The sequence below is a fragment of the Gracilinanus agilis genome, chromosome 3 (genome assembly GCF_016433145.1).
Source record: "Gracilinanus agilis isolate LMUSP501 chromosome 3, AgileGrace, whole genome shotgun sequence".
NCBI classification, from domain to species: domain Eukaryota; kingdom Metazoa; phylum Chordata; class Mammalia; order Didelphimorphia; family Didelphidae; genus Gracilinanus; species Gracilinanus agilis.
The window spans coordinates 15308303-15329404 of NC_058132.1; the positions used below are offsets into that span (position 1 = coordinate 15308303).

At 35.2% G+C, this 21102-nt stretch overlaps 1 protein-coding gene across 1 annotated transcript; it reads right to left on the reverse strand.

Moving 5' to 3' along the window:
- Positions 1-13413: 13413 nt before the first annotated feature.
- LOC123240364 (vomeronasal type-1 receptor 1-like) lies at positions 13414-14388 on the reverse strand. Its single transcript, XM_044667848.1, has one exon. The coding sequence runs from the start codon at positions 14386-14388 to the stop codon at positions 13414-13416; it is 975 nt and encodes a 324-aa protein (XP_044523783.1).
- Positions 14389-21102: the final 6714 nt, after the last annotated feature.

A 21102-nucleotide genomic window follows, 5' to 3' on the forward strand; every position in this document is an offset into this window, starting at 1 on the left:
GCTACCCACATTCAGAGGAAGGACTGCAGGAGAGGAAACATATAAGAAAAACAACTGCTTGAACGCATGGGTCGGGGTGGACATGATTGAGGGTGTGGACTTGAAACTACCACACCAATGCAACTACCAACAATTTGGAAATTGGTCTTGATCAAGGACACATGACAAAACTAGTGGAAATGTGCATTGGCCATGGGGGGAGTGCGGGGGGCGAAGGGGAAAGTAGGAGCATGAATCATGTAACAATGTTAAAAATGAATAGTAATAAATGTTTTTAAAAAAAAGACTCCAGTAAGTGATCAAGAGGGTTATCCATTATGATCAGGTGGGACTTATACCAGGATGGTTCAACATTAGGAAAACTATCCACATAATTGACCATATCAACAAGCTAACAAACAAAAACCACATGATTGTCTCAATACATGCTGAAAAAGCCTTTGACAAAATACAACACCCATTCCTATTGAAAACACTAGAAAATATAGGAATAAAAGGTCCTTTCCTAAAAATAATAAACAGTATATCTTAAACCATCAACAAGTATCATGTGCAATGGGGATAAATTAGAAGCCTTTCCAATAAGATCAGGTGTGAAACAAGGATGCCCATTATAATCTCTATAATTTAGCATTGTAGTAGAAACACTAGCAGGAGCAATTAGAGAAGAAAAGGAAATTGAAAATATTAAAATAGGCAATGAGGAGTCTAAGCTATCACTCTTTGCAGATGATATGATAGTCTACTTAAAAAATCATAGAGAATCAACTAAAAAGCTAGTAAAAATAATCAACAACTTTAGCAAAGTTGCAGGATGCAAAATAAATGCACATAAATCATGAGCATTTCTATATATTTCCAATACATCACAGCAGCAAGAGGTAGAAAGAGAAACACCATTAAAATCATCCTAGACAATATAAAATAATAAAAATGACTATTCTACACAAATTACTTTACTTATTTAGTGCCATACCTATCAAACTACCAAAAATTTTTTTCCTGAATTAGAAAAAAACTATAACAAAGTTTATTTGGAAGAACAAAAGATCAAGAATATCAAGGGAAATAATGAAAAACAAATGTGAAGGAATGTGGCCTAGCAGTACCAGATATTAAATTATACTATAAAGCAGCAGTCATCAAAACAATATGGTACTGCCTAAGAGATAGAAGGGAGGATCAGTGGAATAGACTTGGGGTAAATGACGTCAGCAAAACAGTGTATGATAAATCCAAAGAGCCCAACTTTGGGGACAAAATTCCACTATTTGACAAAAACTGCTGGAAAATTGGAAAACAATATGGGAGAGATTAAGTTTAGATCAACATCTCACACCCTACACCAAGATAAATTCAGAATGGGTGAAAGACTTGAATATTAAGAAATAAACTGTAAGTAAATTAATTGAACACAGAATAGTATACTTTTCAGATCTCTGGGAAAGGAAGGAATTTAAGACCAAGAAAGAGATAGAGAATATTGGATAATATAGAATAAATAATTTTGATTATATTAAATTTAAAATTTTTTCTGCAAACAAAACAATGCAACCAAAGTCAGAAGGGAAACAACAAACTGGGAAAAAATCTTTATAACAAAAAATTCTGACAGAGGTCTAATTACTCAAATATACAAGAAACTAAATCAATTGTATAAAAAAAATCAAGCCATTCCCCAATTGATAAATGGACAAGGGACATGAATAGGCAATTTTCAGATAAAGAAATCAAAAGTATCAATAAGCACATGAGAAAGTGTTCTAAATCTCTAATAATTAGAGAAATGCAAATAAAAACAACTCTGAGGTATCACCTGACCAGATACAGACCCTGTTATAAAAATAATGTAGATATGTATAGATGGAGAGGGAGAGTCTAAACTGGATACTACCACTGGTAATTGTGTGACAACAGTGATAGCCCAGATAGGTGGCTAGGGCAAGATCAACTGAGGCTTGTCCTAGCTAGATGATATGACACCTCCCTCCTTTATAACAGTGCCCAGGCAGGATCCTTCAGGTCAATGGATGATAGCCCTTCAGGTCCCACCTGGGGTTGATTGATAATGTATAATGGGCTCTATTAGCTTGGTAACGGTTTGTCTCTGACTGCATCTCCTTTCCCACAGAAGCTATAAATAACCACTTCAGGAAGGTACTTTAAAGGCTTTAACTGTATTTAGCAAAGATGGGGTATTGGGACTGGATAGAGGAATTAGGAAACCCTATTTACTTGGATGATGATAAACACTCAGAGCTATAGGCAGGTATTTGAGTCTGGTTGGGTAGCTTCTCTGGTCCAGCCTGGCCACAGCCAAACCAGAGTAGGCAAACTGCTGCTTGATGTTTCTGCTTCTTCTTCTTTTGCTAGATGATATGCCTAAACAGTCTTTGGGATATCCACCCCTTTCCACCTTCTTCTTCTTCTCCTGCCCACTTCCTGGATCCCTCCTGGGCCCTGGGAAACCTAGATAACTATAGATGATTGATTTCCTAATATCTAGGGGCAGGAGAATCAGAAGAGTGATCCTTTGGGTACAGGTTGATAATGTTATCAGGAACAAGACAGGAGGATCTTTCAAGGCTGAGCCCAGCAAATCTCAATCCCAAAAGACCAGGATCCACAGATCTCCAGTCCAAGGGAAGGAAAGGAACCCTCAGCCAGGGCTGCCAGGGTGTTTTATACCCCCCTGGGCCAACCGCTCTCTCCCCTGTCCTCATGGCCCTCTGGGAACATTCCGATATCCAACAGACCCACCTGTCAATCAACAGTGTGGATTTCTGGCTCCCAGATTTTCAATATAACAACCCACACTCAGAAACTGGGCACATGATCCTTAAATGCAAGGAGGGTTCTCTCATTGCGTTCTACCTTGTCCTGGGCTACATGGCATTCTTGGCTTTGGGGAGCTTCACTGTGGCTTTTTTGGCCAGAAATCTCCCTGACACCTTCAATGAAACCAAGTTCATCACCTTCAGCATGCTTGTGTTCTGCAGTGTCTGGGTCTCTTTCCTCCCTACATACCAGAGTACCAAAGGAAGATCTATGGTGGCTATGGAAGTCTTCTCCATTTTGAGCTCTAGTGCTAGCTTGCTAGGCTGCATCTTCATTCCCAAGTGCTATGTGATTCTCCTCAGGCCACAATGGAACACTCAGGACTGGATAAATCACAAATCATCTTCCAGGAGAACGAATCACTCTAAGGCATTTCCTCAGGCCTCTTAGCAATGTAATGAACTGTCTGAAAAAATAACCTAAATCATATTTGATGTTAGATATCTGTTGACACCTGGGACTCCTTATTTTCTCATCTGAGCAAGCTCTTTCTTATTATTCTCTTTCACCCATCCTTACCTGTACTACTTAGCCAACTACTGCATAATTTCCAAATTATTTTTTGATAGCCATTTTTAGATTTTTCATGCTGTGAGATGTGAACACTACTTTTCACCCCTTTTCTTGCTACCCTAAGATCATGATCATGGGGGGTTCCTCTAGTCAATTGACTTCCCATTAAGCGCCCTATTTTTATTAGATTGGAAACAAGACATGAGGCTTATCTGTATAAAGAAGATGGCAGCCAGAAACCTTGTGTCTTCCTGGCTTCCCAAAAGAAACTTGCCTCTTATCTCACTTGATTCCTAACATCTAGCAGATTAGCCTCTGACCAGGACAGAAATCAATTCTCTTCACTTGGAATGTCCCAGAAAAAGTAAGAAGCTGAAAGTCACTTTTCTTTCTGCCTGAGCATTGGGGATGAATGGAATATGCGATGAGTAACATGTTTAGGTTAGCTAGGTGAGGGGCCATGTGATTTTGAGCCTTTTCTCTCTTTGACTCACTTTTCACTTTTTAATAAATACTTTTAAATTAACATATAGAATCCAGAGAATTTTAATCATAATAATACACTTAAGATTAATTTCTGTCAGTCCCACCTCTATTATGTCAATAGTCACTCATCCTTTGACCCCATTCTTTAGTAATTACCCCAGTACTGACTCTCATCGCAACCTAATACATTTCTGAGGAGAATCATCTTTTTTTGTTTCCTTTATTTCTCTGTCACTATTCAATTTGATCTGACACATTGAAGGGTGCTCCTTGAAGACAGACACTATTTTTTAAAAAATCTTTGTCCTTATCTTCTAACTGCCTAGCCTCATGCCTTGAAAGAAGAAGGGACTTGGAAATCTTTTTGGAATAAAAATGGACTTCTAATGAAAATATGTCCCATCAAATCACCATTCAATTCATTATGAGAAGTGGTTATGTATTTCTTTCCAAACACTTAGCCTTTAAACTTAGACTATATCCCAGAATCCTTACTCACTCTAATCTCCATATCTGATATGCTATGAATTCTTTTCCCTTGAATTATTTCTCCTGACCATCTCTTTTCTTCATGTGATACTCCCAACACCTTGGTGATTGTTCTAAAATCCACACACCTAGAGTATTGCAATATCATAATGATTTCAAATCTTTCTGTACTCCCTTCCATCCTCCACTTAACCTTTGAAATGATTATTCAAGAAACACCAGCTGACCTTTTGACTCCCCTCACATACACACAATTCCATACAATTTAATGTCTCCCTATCACCTATAGAATCAAATACAAAATGTATTGTTAGGCTTTTAAAGCCCTTTCATGCTTGAACCCTTCCCACCCTTTCAGGGTTCTTATACATTTATTCTTCTCTTTGTTCTCCATTACTGGTTGAAACTAGCCTCAGTTCTGTTCTGTAAATATACAATATTCTATCTCCCAACACAAGAGTATTTTCTCTGGAGTTTCCTCATGTCTGAAATCCTCTTATGAAAAAAGAATTCAATTAGAGGTTGAGATTCCCATAGTCATAATGAAGTGTGAAGTGACTGATGTGAAGATTCACAAATTCACATATTTGAAAATTCCTAACAGAGCTTTAGTAATGACCTCTCAACCAATATTAATAATTTTACATATCTGTATTGCTAAGGATTTATTTTTCAATGTGTGAAAATAAAGCTGCCTGTCCTATATCTAATTTCTGTGTCCATCATCTGCACCTTTTGATTCCCTTCCCTCCATTTCCCTACTGGATATGATCCTTTAGACTAAAGCCAACAAAATTTTTCATTTTGAATTTCAAATGAGGAAAATAATGAACCAGAAGCCCAATTTCCTCATTGATAGGGTACCCTGAAGACAAGGATCCCCAAAACAATGAGCCCAAGACTATATGCAAGTGCACCTCCAAAGGAAATGGCAAATATTGTCATTTGCTATATCTTCAGCCTGGCAGGGTCTGTCTAATAGCTGAGATATATCAGCATAATGAAAAGTGGAGATGTGTTAGTCTGTAATCCCATAAGATAGTCACAGAGCATTACAGGAAGAAAGACAGACAGGAGTTCTTACATCACATTTTACATATTGTGCTGACACATCATTCTTTACTCTAAATTAATCAGTAAATACCACAAACTATGTGCCAGGCACTGTCTTAAGTTCTGGACACACTGAGAGATGTAAAAGAGCACCAACCCTGAAGGAATTCATAATGCAATGGGAAAGACAACAACCAATTATTTTCAAAGAAGTTTTTATTCAAGATAAATATGAAATAACTAAGAGGTCAATTGAAGAGAGGATGGGAAGTGTTTCCTATAGAACATGTGATTTTAGCTGGCACTTCAAGGATGCCAAGTAAGGCATGAACAGAAATTAGGAGGGGGAACACTTCAGGTAGAGGGAACCACCAGAAAAAATTCTCTGAACCAAGAGACAGAGTGACTTCTTTGTTGAACAGAAAAGGAGGACAGTGTCCCTGGATTGAAGAGTACATGGTAGATACTAGAATATGAGTCGAGAGCACAGATAAAGTAATGTTTCTATCATTCCTTAAAGCACAATGTAACCTTAGGCAAATTACTTCTCTTTAAGCCTCTATTTCTTCATCTTTAAAATGATTCTATCTTACCTAAGATTCTTCTGATTCAGCATTCTATATATTCTACAGAGCACTGCTTAAGACAGTTAGGGGCAGATAAAAAGGTAATGAGACATCTTTCCTCAAGTTACTTATAATTTAACATGATACAAAGTTAGTATTATACAAAACATGAAAGATATGTGATGTCTTTAGATATATATATTGCTTCCTTGACACAGCCCACAGCTCCTGCTCCTTGAGAAGATTCATTCTTAATTCTCTATCATTTTCATTTCTTAAAAAATACTCTGAACTATATCATTTGATTTCTAACAAGCCTCTGGAAAGGATTTTTCAATCCTTTCCCTTCATCCCTTTGTCCTCATTATCATAGGGATACTGACACTTGTTACCCCAGAGCATCTTATAAAACTGGTATTATCAGGAATTGAAAACATTAACTCTATCAGACCTTATTAAATAAAAACTAGTTTCATTCTAAATAAATCTGGGCCAACCAGGTGATATTCTTGGTTTTTTTCTCATTGGAATAGATAAATGAAAGTGGCCAGGCCTAAACTGATTTCTCAATTTAGACTGGCAAGGATATTGGAATCCTGTGATCAGACATGCAACTCTATCATCATGGGGGATGAGGGAGGGACAGGAAAATATTAGCTCACCTCTTTATTAGGTGTCCACCAATTAGAGATGTCTTGGGCTATCCAGGAGAAGGTTCAATAATAAGAATAATGGGCTCTCAGAATTGTATTTACAACAATCTGAATAAAATATCTCTGAGAAACTTTAAACTATCAATTTATCCTCTGCCAACTAACAAAGAAATTGATTCTTTACACTCAGAATTTTTTAAAGGTGTTATAGAGGAGAAAGCACCAGGCCTGAAAATGGAAATACCTGGGTTCAAATCTTATCTCATATACTTCCCAACTGTGTGACCCAGGGCAAGTCACTTAACACCATTTGAGAATCATTACCCTTCTTAGAGTGTTACTGTAAAAGGGCATTCTTTGTTCTCTTTGAGTTTACACTTGTGAAAGAGAATCCTTTATTCTCTTTGTCTATTTTGAGTTAACACTTTGGTTAACAATAACTTAGGTACCCCTATTTAGTACCTATGTAGACTGAAGACAGAATTAACTCTCCTTTGTCTTCTTTTAAATTGAATCAACAAAAGACTGAATAATCTACTTAGTACTAGGTAAGAAGCTTGCAAGGTACTAAAAAATTCACACCCTTAGCTGTGAATATTTTTGATGAGAACTTAATCTTCAGAAGGTGAGAATTCGATCCCATAGACATTGCCCCCTGGGCAGTGCTAGACAATTTGGAAATTGTGATTGGCTCCTATGAAGAGGGGAAGAGACAAGAAGTTACCAAAAAAAGCAAGCCTTGAACTCCTTCAGGGCAGATTGTCTTTGAGAAGATAGTCTAAAGAGATTGCTTTATGGAGATAGTCTTAGAAAGTCTTTGAGGGAGCTTCACTGGAGACTATGGTTTTAATCTTGGGCTCAGAGCTGGGCTTCTACTTGGACTCTGACTCCTGGACTACTTTGTTGGGTGAGTAAACACCTGACCCCTTTCCTAGCTTCTGGAAAAAGTCTAGCTTCCATTTTGGAGGAGGCCATGTGGTTACTCACTACCAGCCTTCCTGGCTGAGAGCTAATTAATCTCTGCCTGGATTAAGCAGACCTGGAGCAAAACATTTAGGTTCATAGGATAGATGACTTCTCTATCCCTTTCACATTTCTCTACTCTATTGTTTCCACTCTATTTTGATAAATAAACTTCTGACTTGAGATATAATAATTTGGCAACCACGTTATTTCATATAATTGTTGTCCAACCATACAATTTAACCCTTACATTTCTAAGACAGAAAATAAGGGTTTTTAAAGGAGTAAATGATAATTAATAATGTAAAAGACAACTAGAAAGGTAGGAAAAGTCTATAGGATTTTGTATTTGATCCTTGAGGCTATAAAGATCCTTTGAAGTTCTGGAGAAAGAGAAATGATATGGTCAGACCTGAACTTCAGGAAAATCACTTCAGCAGGAGAATAGAAAAAGGATTTGTCTAAAGAGAGTCTTGATATAGGCAGACCCACCCACATGCTATTTCAGTAGTCCATATGTGGGATGAAGAGAGCCTGTGCCAGAATGGTAGCAGTATCAGAGGAAAGAAAAAAAGGCATAGTTGAAAGATACTGCAAAAGGGAAATCAACACCTTTGGAGGGGAGTGGGATATGGTTTAAGTTTTGGATATATTGAATGCAGATGTTTACTGGAAATCTGCTTCAAGGTCACTGAAGAGCAGTGGGAGATTTAAGGTCATTGATCAGCAGAGAGGACAGGAAGGCTTGAGAATCATCAACATAAATATGGTCCATAAATTCATGGTGCTCATGAGATAACTATGTGATCTAAATGTAGAAAGAGAAGAGAAGAGGAGGACTGAAACTTGGGAGTCACCTCTGGTTAGATGACGTTATCTGGATGAGCATCCAGCCAAGAAGTCTGAGAAGGTACACTTTAAATAGGGAGAAATAGAACCATCAGAAAATAATGTCCTGGATTCCTAGAGAGAAGAAAGTATCACGGATAAGAGAGTGATGAACAGTATCAAAGGCTTCAGAGAGATGAAGGAGAATCAAGTTTGAGAAAAGGCCATTGGATCTGGTAACTAAGATGAGGGGTGATTTTGGACAAAGAAGGTTCAGTGTAAGGATATTGTCAGAAACTAGTCATTCTGCTAAGGACTAAGCATACACCTAAATGTAAGAAATACAGTCCCTGAAAACAAGGCATTTTTCTTTTAAGGCAGGAGGACCAAATGTAAAGGGTGCTGAAAAATCAGAATTTCATAAGAAGTTATGTTCATGGCAGCATAGTGAGTAGATGCTTTGGAGATGGCCAGATTCCTCTCTGCTAAGCAAGATGTTAAGGCCTTGAACAAGGAAAATTTGCCACTTCAACCAGAAATGTCCATAATTCAAGGGGTAAAAGTCAGCAGAGACTGGACTTGGTATGAACATAATTATGGGAAAGCAGACTTGGCCAAATTAATATGGAACCTTTGTTTATTGTCAACTGTGCATGCTAAAAAACAGATGTAAAGATCTAGATCAGTAGTTCCCAAACTCTTTTGGTCTACCACCCCCTTTCTAGAAAAAAAATATTACTTAGCCCCCTGGAAATTAATTTTTTAAAATGTTAATAGCAATGAATAGGAAAGATAAATGCACCTGTGGCCACCATGGCACCCCTGGATTGCTGCATCACCCACCAGGGGGCAATAATGCCCATTTTGGGAATCATTGATCTATATCTTAGGCACATGGATTATTGGTGCTGCCAGATGGAACTTTCAAACTGAGAGTGTCCCTCATTACCATGTTCATTAGAGGTATAAGAACACCATACTACAATCTAGATTTCTCAGAAACAAAAAAAGAGGCTACTCTTGGAAAACTGGAAAAAGAAAGAGAAAGAAGATAAGGTTAAAGAATAACAGTATTTGTATTCCTTATGAAGGAGGAGATGCAGGAAAATAGACAAAGGAGGAAGTATCAGAAATGGTGATTCAAAAAATAAAATGGGGGAAGGGTTTCGGTTTTTTCAAGGTTTTTTGGTTTTATTTATTATTGAAAGGAAGAGGAAGTTTAAGAGAGTTTCCAGAAAACGGCAGCAGGATAGAATAAAGTCTCAGAAAGTGACATCCTCCAGATTAACAACAAAGACACTCATGAAGAACCAGCTACCACATGGACTGCCTCCTTTAGGAGCACCATCAGCTTGCCCTGCCTCTAGGCTTCATATCCACTGCATGAGCCAGAGATTCTCTAGAGCCTCTGGAACCACTGTAATTGGGGACACCAATCAGTGCCTTCTTTTGAATACTAATGATGAATATTTGCAGTGAGAAATTAAATTGGTAGAAACTTAATGAAAGTTTTAGTCTTTTGGTTTGAAAGTGAAGGGTTGGGATGGAAGAGGGGCAGCAGCAAGATAGTTTGAGAGTCATGCCTATAAATAGGAGGTCCAGAGATCATATTTAGCTCCAGGCACTTCATCGTTATATGACCCTGTGTGAGTCATTTAACCCCCATTGTAAGTGCATAGCTCTTCTATCTTAGAACTAATACATAATATTGAGATGGAAAGAGGTTTTTTTTTTTTAAATAAAGTGAAACCTTTGGAATTTGGAAAGAGGTTTGAAAGGTGTTCTGATTTTGTTGAGATTAGACAGATGTGAGGAACATTATGTAGTTGTTCTTTATGATATGGAAAATGTAGAAATATATTTAAGTATAGAATTATTTGTTGAAAATAAATTGTAATGGAAAAGATACCTAGTATTTTGCATTTCAAGAACATGCTTAATAGCTGCAAAAGTAAATTTTGTTAAAGACAATTGAATTAAAATGACTTTATAATGATATTGGTCTTGAAAGAAGTAAGTATAAATGCCAAAAAGTGATATTAATGGCTGATTTATATGTAAAATAATCTGGAAATGCATTTAACTGAAACGATGTCATCTGACTGGTAATGTTTTGTTACACATTTTAGATATATGCTACTGGGTACATTATTTGGGTGTTTTATTTTTTCCTCACATTGTGAATTCTGGGAAATGATAGCATCAGATATGCTGTTAACTGAAAAATGATGACCAAAGAGTTATTTCATTAGAAAAACAATTCTTTTAATCTGGATGCTGTTACATGAAATGAGCCATTAAGGGATGTGGTAGAATTTTTGAAAACTACTAAACATTTAATTGGGCATTTGGGGCTTTATAGTGAATAATCATATAATTTTTGTTTGAGGAAAAAATTACAAAGACCGCTGAAGTTGTCCATGACTGTGATGTCGTTGGGACTTTCTACTCAGGCCAGGTCATACAATCCTATCAACCCTGCAAACATCTTGTTGTACAATGCTAAAATACTGAAGTTTGCCAAACTAAGACAACTTCCAAGCAGAGTGCAGAGAGGAATACAAGATTGCTTAGAGTAAAGAGGGAGTTTTATCTGAGACTTTTTGACCATTGCTTATGAAAAGTATCAAATTTAATGTTAATAGTTCAATAATACTTAGTAAATTCTAGTAAATAGTATAGGTTGAAATTACATTCTTGAAGTTATAACTTCCATGCACACTATTTATTAACATTATTTAGCTTTTATTTACATTACCTATCAATGAGCAGGTACAACCTAGTACAAAAGATCTTAGATTAAAAGATTTCATTTTTGCATCAAATTTTAGGCTTGTGATGGTTGGCATTTTCTGGGATTTTGAGTGAACTATCATGTATTCCCTTATATATGAATCTCTAGAACATTATTGTTCTTCAGTTAAAAATGAAGGACAAATGAGATGTTTTTATTATGTACACATTGTGAGCTATAATTGTACCATGAAAAAATAGCAATAATTTCCTGGGTACAAACTATTATTAATGAAATTGTGATATGGATGTAAGATCACCTGGGCCTGTAATTTGACATCATTAGGAATTTTGGTTGCAGGTGTAATTGTTTGAAATGTCATTAAGTCAATAGCTCACCATTCAAAGAATTTCATGTGCTGCTCAAAGGTGAGTGTGGTCTGAGAACTGCTTTTTAATTTCATGTAATCAAGAGTATCTGTTTTATTTCCCATAATCCTCTCTATCTTTTGTTTGATCAAAAATTCTACCCTTATCCATAGATAAGATAGGTATGTTTTACATCTCTTCTAACCATCTGTCATAATATTGAACCTTGGTTGGCAAAAAGTATACAACTTTGTGTGGACTGATTATTACATGAATTAACCACAATCATTAGCTGAAAGTCACCTCTCAGTGTACCAATTGCTTGTTGGATCCATGAGGGATCCAGTAATAATCTTACACCATACACTCCTGACTAGCTCCAATTTTCTGCCACTGACAAATAGACTTGTTGTTTTATTTAATTTTATTCTCTTGATATTAACAACAATCAATGAACATATTAAGAAAATTAGTTTTTCATTAGTTAAATTTCAGTTTTTCATTCATTTGAAGCACTTTATTAAAATTATATAATAAACTAGTAAAATATCATTTTACATTATAACAATGCTTATGGCACTATAATTAACTATTAAAATATTGACTATATAATTAATTAATGAATGAAACCGATAACAAAAGATATGCAGCATACAAAGATTTGTAATCTCTTGGCTACGCGATAGGTCATGACTCATGATACCTGACTTTCAGGATAGAAGTGGATGATTCTTCTTCTCTAGTCAAGCAATATTTTGATTAAAGTCTTTTAAGAATATAATTTGGGGGAAGCTGGGTAGCTCAGTGGATTGAAAGCCAGGCCTAGAGATAGGAGGTCCTAGGTTCAAAACTGGCCTCAGATACTTCCCAGCTGTGTGATCCTGAGTAAGTCACTTGACCCCCATTGCCTAGCCCTTACCACTCTTCTGCCTTGGAGCCAATACACAGTATTGACTACAAGATGGAAGGTAAGGGCTTAATTTAAAAAAAAAGAATATAATTCAAATGTTATATCAAGAAAAGAGTGAAACCCAAATACTTAGGGGAAAAGCTAGGTCAATTTTTATCTTCCAATCTTTTTTTCGGAAATGACCAAAAATAGCTCTTTTATGCATATGGTGTCCTTGCCATCTCCTCACAAACTCTTCATAAAGTTACCTTTTTTACACTGATATATATATATATATATATATATATAATGCATCACTTACATTAGTCCTATTGAGAGACAAATTTCAAAAAAACCTCTTCTGTCTTCTCCAGATATTGCTTATCTGTGCTTGGAGAATGCAGGTAAAACGTAAAATATCTTCCTTACTTTATACATAAATGCAACTCATAGACATTTTTCAAGTGTGTGTCCTTCTGCTGTCAGTACAAACTGCTTTTCTCATCATCCCATTTGATATTAAAACAAACACAATTTCTAGAGTGAGACTATTTCAAGAATAAATGCTCAAAATAATCCTAAGGTAATGAAACTAAGAACTTCATAGTAAAAAGAGCATCAGGACAGGCTACATTCAAAGTATATGCAAGTGTTTTTTCAAACTTTAAAGTTCTATGAAAATGCTAGGTATGATGATGATGACCATTATCATTGATATCCCTTCTCTGTTCGAAGCCCCATAATTCTTTGATCCTATTGGGTACTGACCTATTCTCTTCAGGTTCTTTAAAAGAAGTGTGCCCTCTGTCTTCAAACTGATGATAAGCAGAAGAGTGGTAAGGCCTAGGCATTTTGGATCAACTGACTTGTCCAGTATCACACAGCTATGAAGTGTCTGTCAGATTTGAACCCAGTTCCTCCCAACTCCAGCTCTGGCACTCTATCCTCTATGCTATGTAGCTATTCATTCTCATCATCTTCTTAAAGCTATCTGCTTATAAGTAGGGAAGTAGAATGCTGAGCAGTGGAAGACTTAAGGAAAAGAGTCTTGGGATCTTTTCTTTCCCCAGAGTGAATAAAAGAAATGGAGAATCTGAGAATCACAGCTGATGAGTACAAATGGGCTGATAGCTGGGAAACTTGCAACCAGGAGAGCTGATGTAGGTATCAACCACCGTAAATGCCTATCAAACTGAAAGAGATAAACTGACAAAATGGAATTGGCTAAGGTGAATGAGACATAGGTGCTCACAAACACCAAGATGGTATAGGTGGCTCTTATCTCAGGGGACCTTTTTGACAAAAGGCCTGATCTGTGAATATGCCGAACTTGGTGGTGGTGTCTTTGCAGGAGAAGCACCAGGGAGCCACTGACCATCATCATAAATCCCACATACAGGAAATCAGGAATACAGTAAAGAATTGCAAATAGTGAGACTTTGAAAGAGGCTGGAATAAAATGTGAACAGAATCCCATATGCCATATCCTTGTGTCATTACTGCTTCCTATAAAGTTCTTCATATTCACATGCACAAAGACATTTATCAGTATGTGTAGGATCCAGCAGGAAAGGCACAAAGGTTTAATGAGTTTTGAGGCAAAGGCTTTTGGGTCTGACACTACAGAAAAAGTAGAGGGACTGATGGTGATAATCTGAAAGCCACTCAGAAGACAGGTGAGGCTGAGGGAAAGACTACGGGCCACTCTGTGAACAAAAATGATAAGTTTACACCAAACGTGACCCAGGGAAATCTTCAGCCCCAAGCCAACAATTGTCTGAGGGACTCCCTTTGAAATAAGCATTATGGAGTTGGCCAAGGCCAAGTGGAAAAAAATGAAGTCTATGGGCCTCAGCTTTTGGCCAAATAGGAAAATAAAGATATAATGACAAAGAAGGAAGAAGTTTCCCAGCATACCAGCTCCTGTCTGGATGAAGGAAGCAATACCTAGAACTAAGTTGAGAAAAATAATTTTTTCACTGGCCGTAGAAGAACTGTTTGTTCTCATAGCTGGAGAGAGAAAAAAAAGAAAGAAGGTAATGTTCCAACTTTTTTGGAGAACATTTAGTATTTATTTATTTATTTATTTTTATTTTTTTCCATGTTTCCATGATTCATTTTCCCCTGCCAGCGCCGACAAGCAATTCCACTGGGTTGTTGACTACCTAAAAATCAGGAACAGACAATTCAAGATTGACTTCTTAAATGTAGTGGATTTGTGACACTAAATAAGTCACTCATCCTCTCACATTCCCAGTTACCTCTCTTAGATGAAAAGGTGCAGAAAAGGTACTGATTTGGGGTAATAAGGCAAGTTCTTCAATAGAAGTTATTTTGTCAAAGAAAGTTCAAATAGAAACAAATACTCCTCCTCTTCCTACCACTACTTTATTATTACTATCATTATTATGGTTGGTGATATTTTTATTGTTGCTATTATTCATATTAATTTTTAAAAACAAGAAAAATGAGTGATTTAAAAATAGAACTGGAAAGATTGGATGTGGACCTATTGATTCATCATTCTAAGGTAAGGGGGAATGTAAAGAGGAAGAAAACAGATGCATTAAATTACAATGGTATTAGAGGAATCAGTGGAGGAGTCTAGTCTATCTTTGATATAGACTGGTTTCATCTTCCTCTCTATGTGACCTCAGAGGAGTTCCACTCATCCCATCAAATCAGTAGAGGAAATTTGCTTTCTCCTATTAAGGAGGTGACTACATGTAGAAAGAGCACTATACTTAGAGTCAAGAAGAAAGAGCCTCACATTCCTATTGTGTGACATGTTACTACTGCTATAAAATGAAGAAGTGATTTTAGGCTTAATTTCAGGATTTTATTAGATTTTATATTATATAATATAACATCAAGAAATAAAAGAATGGGGTGAGGGATAGGGAAGGAATTTTTGAAAGGGGAAGTAGAATAAGAAGTAGGAGGAAAGGGGGGAAAACATGAGCTAGGTACCCTTAGAAAGGTAGGCTGATTTATAATTATGAACTAATGGGGAGAGGATAATGGAGGTGTTCTAAGAAGGCACAGGAACTGGAGAGGTAGTGGACAGAAGAAAAAGGATATGTTTGAAGGGATAATGCAAAAGGAGAGGAAAAGAAAGACAAATTGTGAGGAAAAATAGAATGCAGTGAAATACACCATTAGTAATTCTAATAAAACAAAAATAGATAGCAGAATGAATCAAAAATGAAAACTCAACAATATGCTGTTTACAAGAAACGCATTTAAAAACAAGAGACATCCATAGAATAACAAAAAGTTTAGGGCAGAATATAAAATATTTCAACTGATACAAAAAAGTAGCAATCATAATCTATGACAAAGTTAAAGCTAAAATAGATATAATCAAAATTGGTAAACAGGGATACTATATTATATTAAAAGTTAACACAGATAATAACATATTACTACTATTAAACCTCTATGAGCTAAATGGTATAGCATCCACATTTTTAAAGGAAAGCTAAATGAGTTACAGATAGAAAATAATAAGAAAATAATAATAGTGGGGGACATCAATTTCTCCCTCTCAGAACCAGATAAATCTAACTAGAAATAAATAAGAAAGAAGTCAAAGAGATAAATTGAATCTTAAATAAGGTAATATGATAGTAATCTCAAGTGAAATGAATGGGAATAGAAAGGAATATACCTTCTTCTCAGTGGTATATGATACCTTTTCCAAAGTGGAGCATATATTAGGACACAAAAATATTATGGTCAAAGTTAAAAAAGCAAAAATATTAAATGTATCATTTTCAGACCATAAGGCAATAAAATTTCATATAAATGACCATGGAAACATGAAGAAAAATCAATTAGAGTCTAAATAACTAAATCTTAAAGAATGAATGGATTAAGGAAAAAGTCATTGAAACAATAAATAATTACATTAAAGAAAGTGATAATGATGAGACAACATACCCAAACTCATGAGATTCAGAAAAAAAAACAATCATTAGAGGAAAATGTATAATTCTAAATGCTTAGATTAGTAAGATAAAAAAAAACAGATCAATGAATTGGGAATATAATTTTTAAAAACTAGAAAATGAATTTAAAATTCTCCAAAACAACAAACTAGAAATCTCAGAAATTAAAGTTGAGAGCAATAAAACTGAGTGTAAGAAAAACACTTAATAAATAAATGAATAAATCTTGTAGTTGGTTTTATGAAAAAAATCAACAAAATAGATAAATCATTAGTTAATATGATTTGAAAAAAGAGAAAAGGAAACAAAATTACTAACATTAAAGATTTAAAGGGTGAATAAAATATGAATGAAGATGAAATTAAAATACTTATTAGGAGTTATTTTGCTCAAGTATATGCTAAGAAATTTAACAATGTAAGTAAAATGGAAGAATACTTACAAAAATACAAAATGCCTAGACTACCAAAGGAAAATATAGAATATCTAAATAAAATTATTTTAGAAAAAGAAATTGAATAGAACATAAATGAACTTCCTGAAAAAAGCATCAGGATCAGATGGATTCAAAAAAATGAATTCTAACAAACATTTCAAGATCAATTAGTTACAATATTAAACAATTCTTTTTTTTTTTTATAAATTTTTTTTAAAATTTTTTTTTTAACCCCTGTACTTCGGTGTATTGTCTCATAGGTGGAAGATTGGTAACGGTGGGCAATGGGGGTCAAGTGACTTGCCCAGGGTCACACAGCTAAACAATTCTTTTGAAATAATCAATAAAAAGAAATGTTATCAAACGTCTTTTATGAAAAATATGGTACTGATACTTAAACCAGGAAGAACAAAATCAGAGAAATAAAATAATAGACCAATTTCATTAAGGAAAATTGATGGGATAAAAATATTAGCTATGAGACCACAAGACATCACAGAGATTACACATTGAGGCTAAATAGAATTTATACCAGGAATACAGGGATGTTTTAATATATTGCATCTATTAATATAATTTATCATATTAAAAACAAAAGTAAGACAAATGATAAGGTTATATTAATAGATGTAGAAAAAGCTTTTGACAAAATGATATAATCATTACTACTAAAAACACTGGAAAGTAGAGTATTTATTATAGTATATACATAAAAAAATAAGAGTGTTTCTTAAAATGATATGAAACATCTACTTAAAACCACCCACAAGTATAATTTCTAATAAGGATAAACTAAAACCCTTCCCTATGATATCAAGAGTGAAACAAGATGCCTGTTGTCACCACTATTATTTAGCATTGTCTTAGAAATGTTAGCAGTAGCAATGAGAACAAAAAAAAATTGAAATAATCAGAATGGGAAAGGAGTAATAATTTTTTTTGAAAATGATATAATGTTATACATAAAAAATCCTAGAGATTCAAATAAAAATTTATTGAAACTATTGGTTGTTTTAGTAAAGTAGTACAATATAAAATAAAGTCCACATAAATAATCAACATTTTTGCATATTAACAAGAAAGTCCTGAAAAAAGAGATAGAATGAGATATTTGAGTTCTTAAAATTTATTTTTAATTTTATTTTATTTTTAAACTCTTATCTTCTGTCTTAGAATCAATACTGTATATTGGTTACAAGGCAGAAGAACAGTGGATGCTGGGCAATGGAGGTTAAGTGACTTGCCCAGGGTCACATAGCCAGGAAGTGTCTGAGGTCACATTTGAATCCAGGACCTCCTGGCTCTAGGCTTGGTTCTCAGTCCACTGAGCTACCCAGCTGCCCCCTGAGATATTTAAATTTTAAATAACCATGAATTAAAAAAAGAAACACAAATAGAATAAAATACCTTGGTGTATACTTACCAAAAGAAACCAAGGAACTGCATGGATATAACTATAATACAAATTTTATACAAACAAAGCTAGATCTAAATAATTGGAGAAATATCAGTTGTTCAAAGATGGCCAGAGCCAATATAATTAAAGTAACAATCCTTCCTAAACTAGTCTAGTTATTCAATACCATCCCAATCAAATCATCCAAAAAATGAAATTATTGAGCTAGAAAAATAATAACAAAATTATTTTGGAAAAACAAGATTAAGAATTACAAAATAATTATGGAGAACATGTAAAGGAAAAAAGTTTAATATTTTAAACCATATTATAAAGCAGTTATCAAAACTATCTGGTACTGACTGAGGAACTGGAACAGAATAGACAACACAATCAACATTAAAATAAATTTGTATTTGACAAAAATATAGACCTAGGCTAATGGGATTCAAAAATCACAATTTGCTAAAAATTACTAGAATACCTGGAAAGTAGTTTGGCAGAAACTAGTTATAGACATATCTTACACCATTCCCTAAGATAGGAATAAAATGGATACACAATCTACACATATGAGGAGATAGCATAAGCAAATTAAAAGAACAGGGATGATATTACCTATCAGATTTATGGATACTAGATGAATTTAAGAGCAAAAAAGGGATGATGAGTACTGTAAAAAGTAAAATGGATAATTTTGAGTATATTAAATTGAAAGAGTTTTAAACAAATCAATAGACTATTGCTAAGATTAGAAGGAAAGCAGAAAATTGGGAGACAAGCCTCTCAGAGAGAGCTCTCACAACTAAAATATTTAGAGAAATTTGTCAGATTTATGAGAATAAGAGCCATCCCCCAATTGACAAATGGGCAAAAGAACATACAGTTTTCAGATTTAAAAAAGCCATATATAAGTACATTAAAAATGCTTTAAATCACCACCGATTAGGCAAATGCAAACCAAAATAATTCTGAGGTGACATCTCATATCCATCAGATTGATCAAAATGACCAAAGGGAAAAATGACAAATGTTAGAGAAGAAATGGAAAAGTGGGGACATTTATATATTGTTGATAGAATCTGAACTATCTAACCATTTTGGAGCAATTTGTAAATGAGCCCAATGGGCTATAAAATGTGTATATCTTAGAACTGGCAATAATTGCTGAGTCTATTTTCCAAGGAGATCAGGGAAAAAAGGAAAAGTGCCTTATGTTCCAAAATATTTATACCAGCTTTATTTGTGCTGGCAAGAACTATAAATCAAGGGGATATTCATCAATTGAGGAATGGCTAAAAATATTGTGGTATAGGATGGTGATGGAATACTACTGTGCTTGGAAAGAACTATATGGGATAATGAAGAGCAAAATGAGTAAAACCAAGGGAATATTATATATAGCTGTAGATCAAATATTTGATGAATAACTGTGAGTGTTTACCTCCAGAGAATGACTTGAGAAGTGGAAACACAGAGGACATAAGCTATATCTTTTCCCAGTTGGTGCCTCCTGTAGTGGGAAGAAGGAAGGAATGGATTGAATAAAAAGTTAAAAAAAAAAACAGACCTAGCAGAAAATCTACAGGGGTCACTAGAGGCCGAGAAAGAGAGGATCTGGATCACACTCTGCTTCCCTTTTTATCTTAAAGAATAGAGGTGATAGTTTGCCTCTAAGTCCTTGACTCTTAGAATTCAGTATGGGAAAACACTCACCAGGCTGGACTCTGCTGCTGAGGTAGAGCTGGACTGCCCCATTCAAAGGATGCTCTCTATGGACAGGAGGCAGACAGAAGTTAGTTATAGACTCAGGATTCTGTAGGACTCCAGAGATGTGATCATCTTGTCAACTTCAAGACAAGGAAAGTTGACTTCATGGGCCCTCAGAGGTATCCCTAAAGGCTTGAACTTTGTTTCAGATGCAAATCAGCAGCAGCTGTTTTTGCTGATTGATGATAATATCCCCATCCCTAATTAATGATTAACAATTACTCAATGATGTGTATGGCAAAAACCAGTTTCAATACAACTGGGAGCTCCTTAAGTGAGAAACTTTTGAAGGTGGCACAGAGAGAAGGATGTGGGTGTTAAACAGGATCTATGAGGGATGGAGATGAGAGGAACATTCAAGTCCAGGTGAGGGCTTGGGCTGGTCTGGATTTTCAAGTCTTTCCTAAACTTCTGCTGAGACTATTCCCTCCCATTCATTTTAGTCCCTGGCCTGCCACCTCAGTCATTGGTTATGACTTCCTGAAAAGGACCAATATTGTTAAAGATGCTGTAGGTCCTCATCTGTCCACATAAGTTATCAGTAAGTTTTCTCAGTTTTCAAAGCCCATTCTGCAACCCACTGATGCAAAAAACCTGAGTGTAGGTACAGAAGGGGAAGAGATCTGATCCCATAGTAACAATGTTTTGTTTTTGTTTTTCATGGAGATATCTCAATGGAAAGATTCTGGAAGTTGGAAGCACTGGGTTCAAATTCCTATGTTGAAACATAATAGTTCTATCATCCTGACTGAGGCAACTCACTTGTTTCATTTTTCTCCTCTATAAGATTTGTAATGATGATCACCTGAAATACATCATAGTAGAAACATAGAAGAAGAGAGTTAACTGGCATGAAAGCATTCTTGTATTTATGACATGTGATTACAAGTGATTCACTTAACCACTATGGGACTCACTTTCTTTATCATCAAACCTAACCCTCAAGACTTTTTCAAATCCTCTATCTCAGTCCATCCCAGAATGGTCTCCTGTTTCTCTTCCCACTTCTGGATTCCTTTTTGATATTGCCTTTCTCTATTAGAATGTAAGTTCCTTGAGTGCATATATTGTTTACTTTTGCTTTTGAAAGAACCCCAGGCTAGGCATATAAAAAGAGGCAAATGACAGTCTTTTTTCTTATTGAGTTCACAATCTAATGTAAGGAATTAA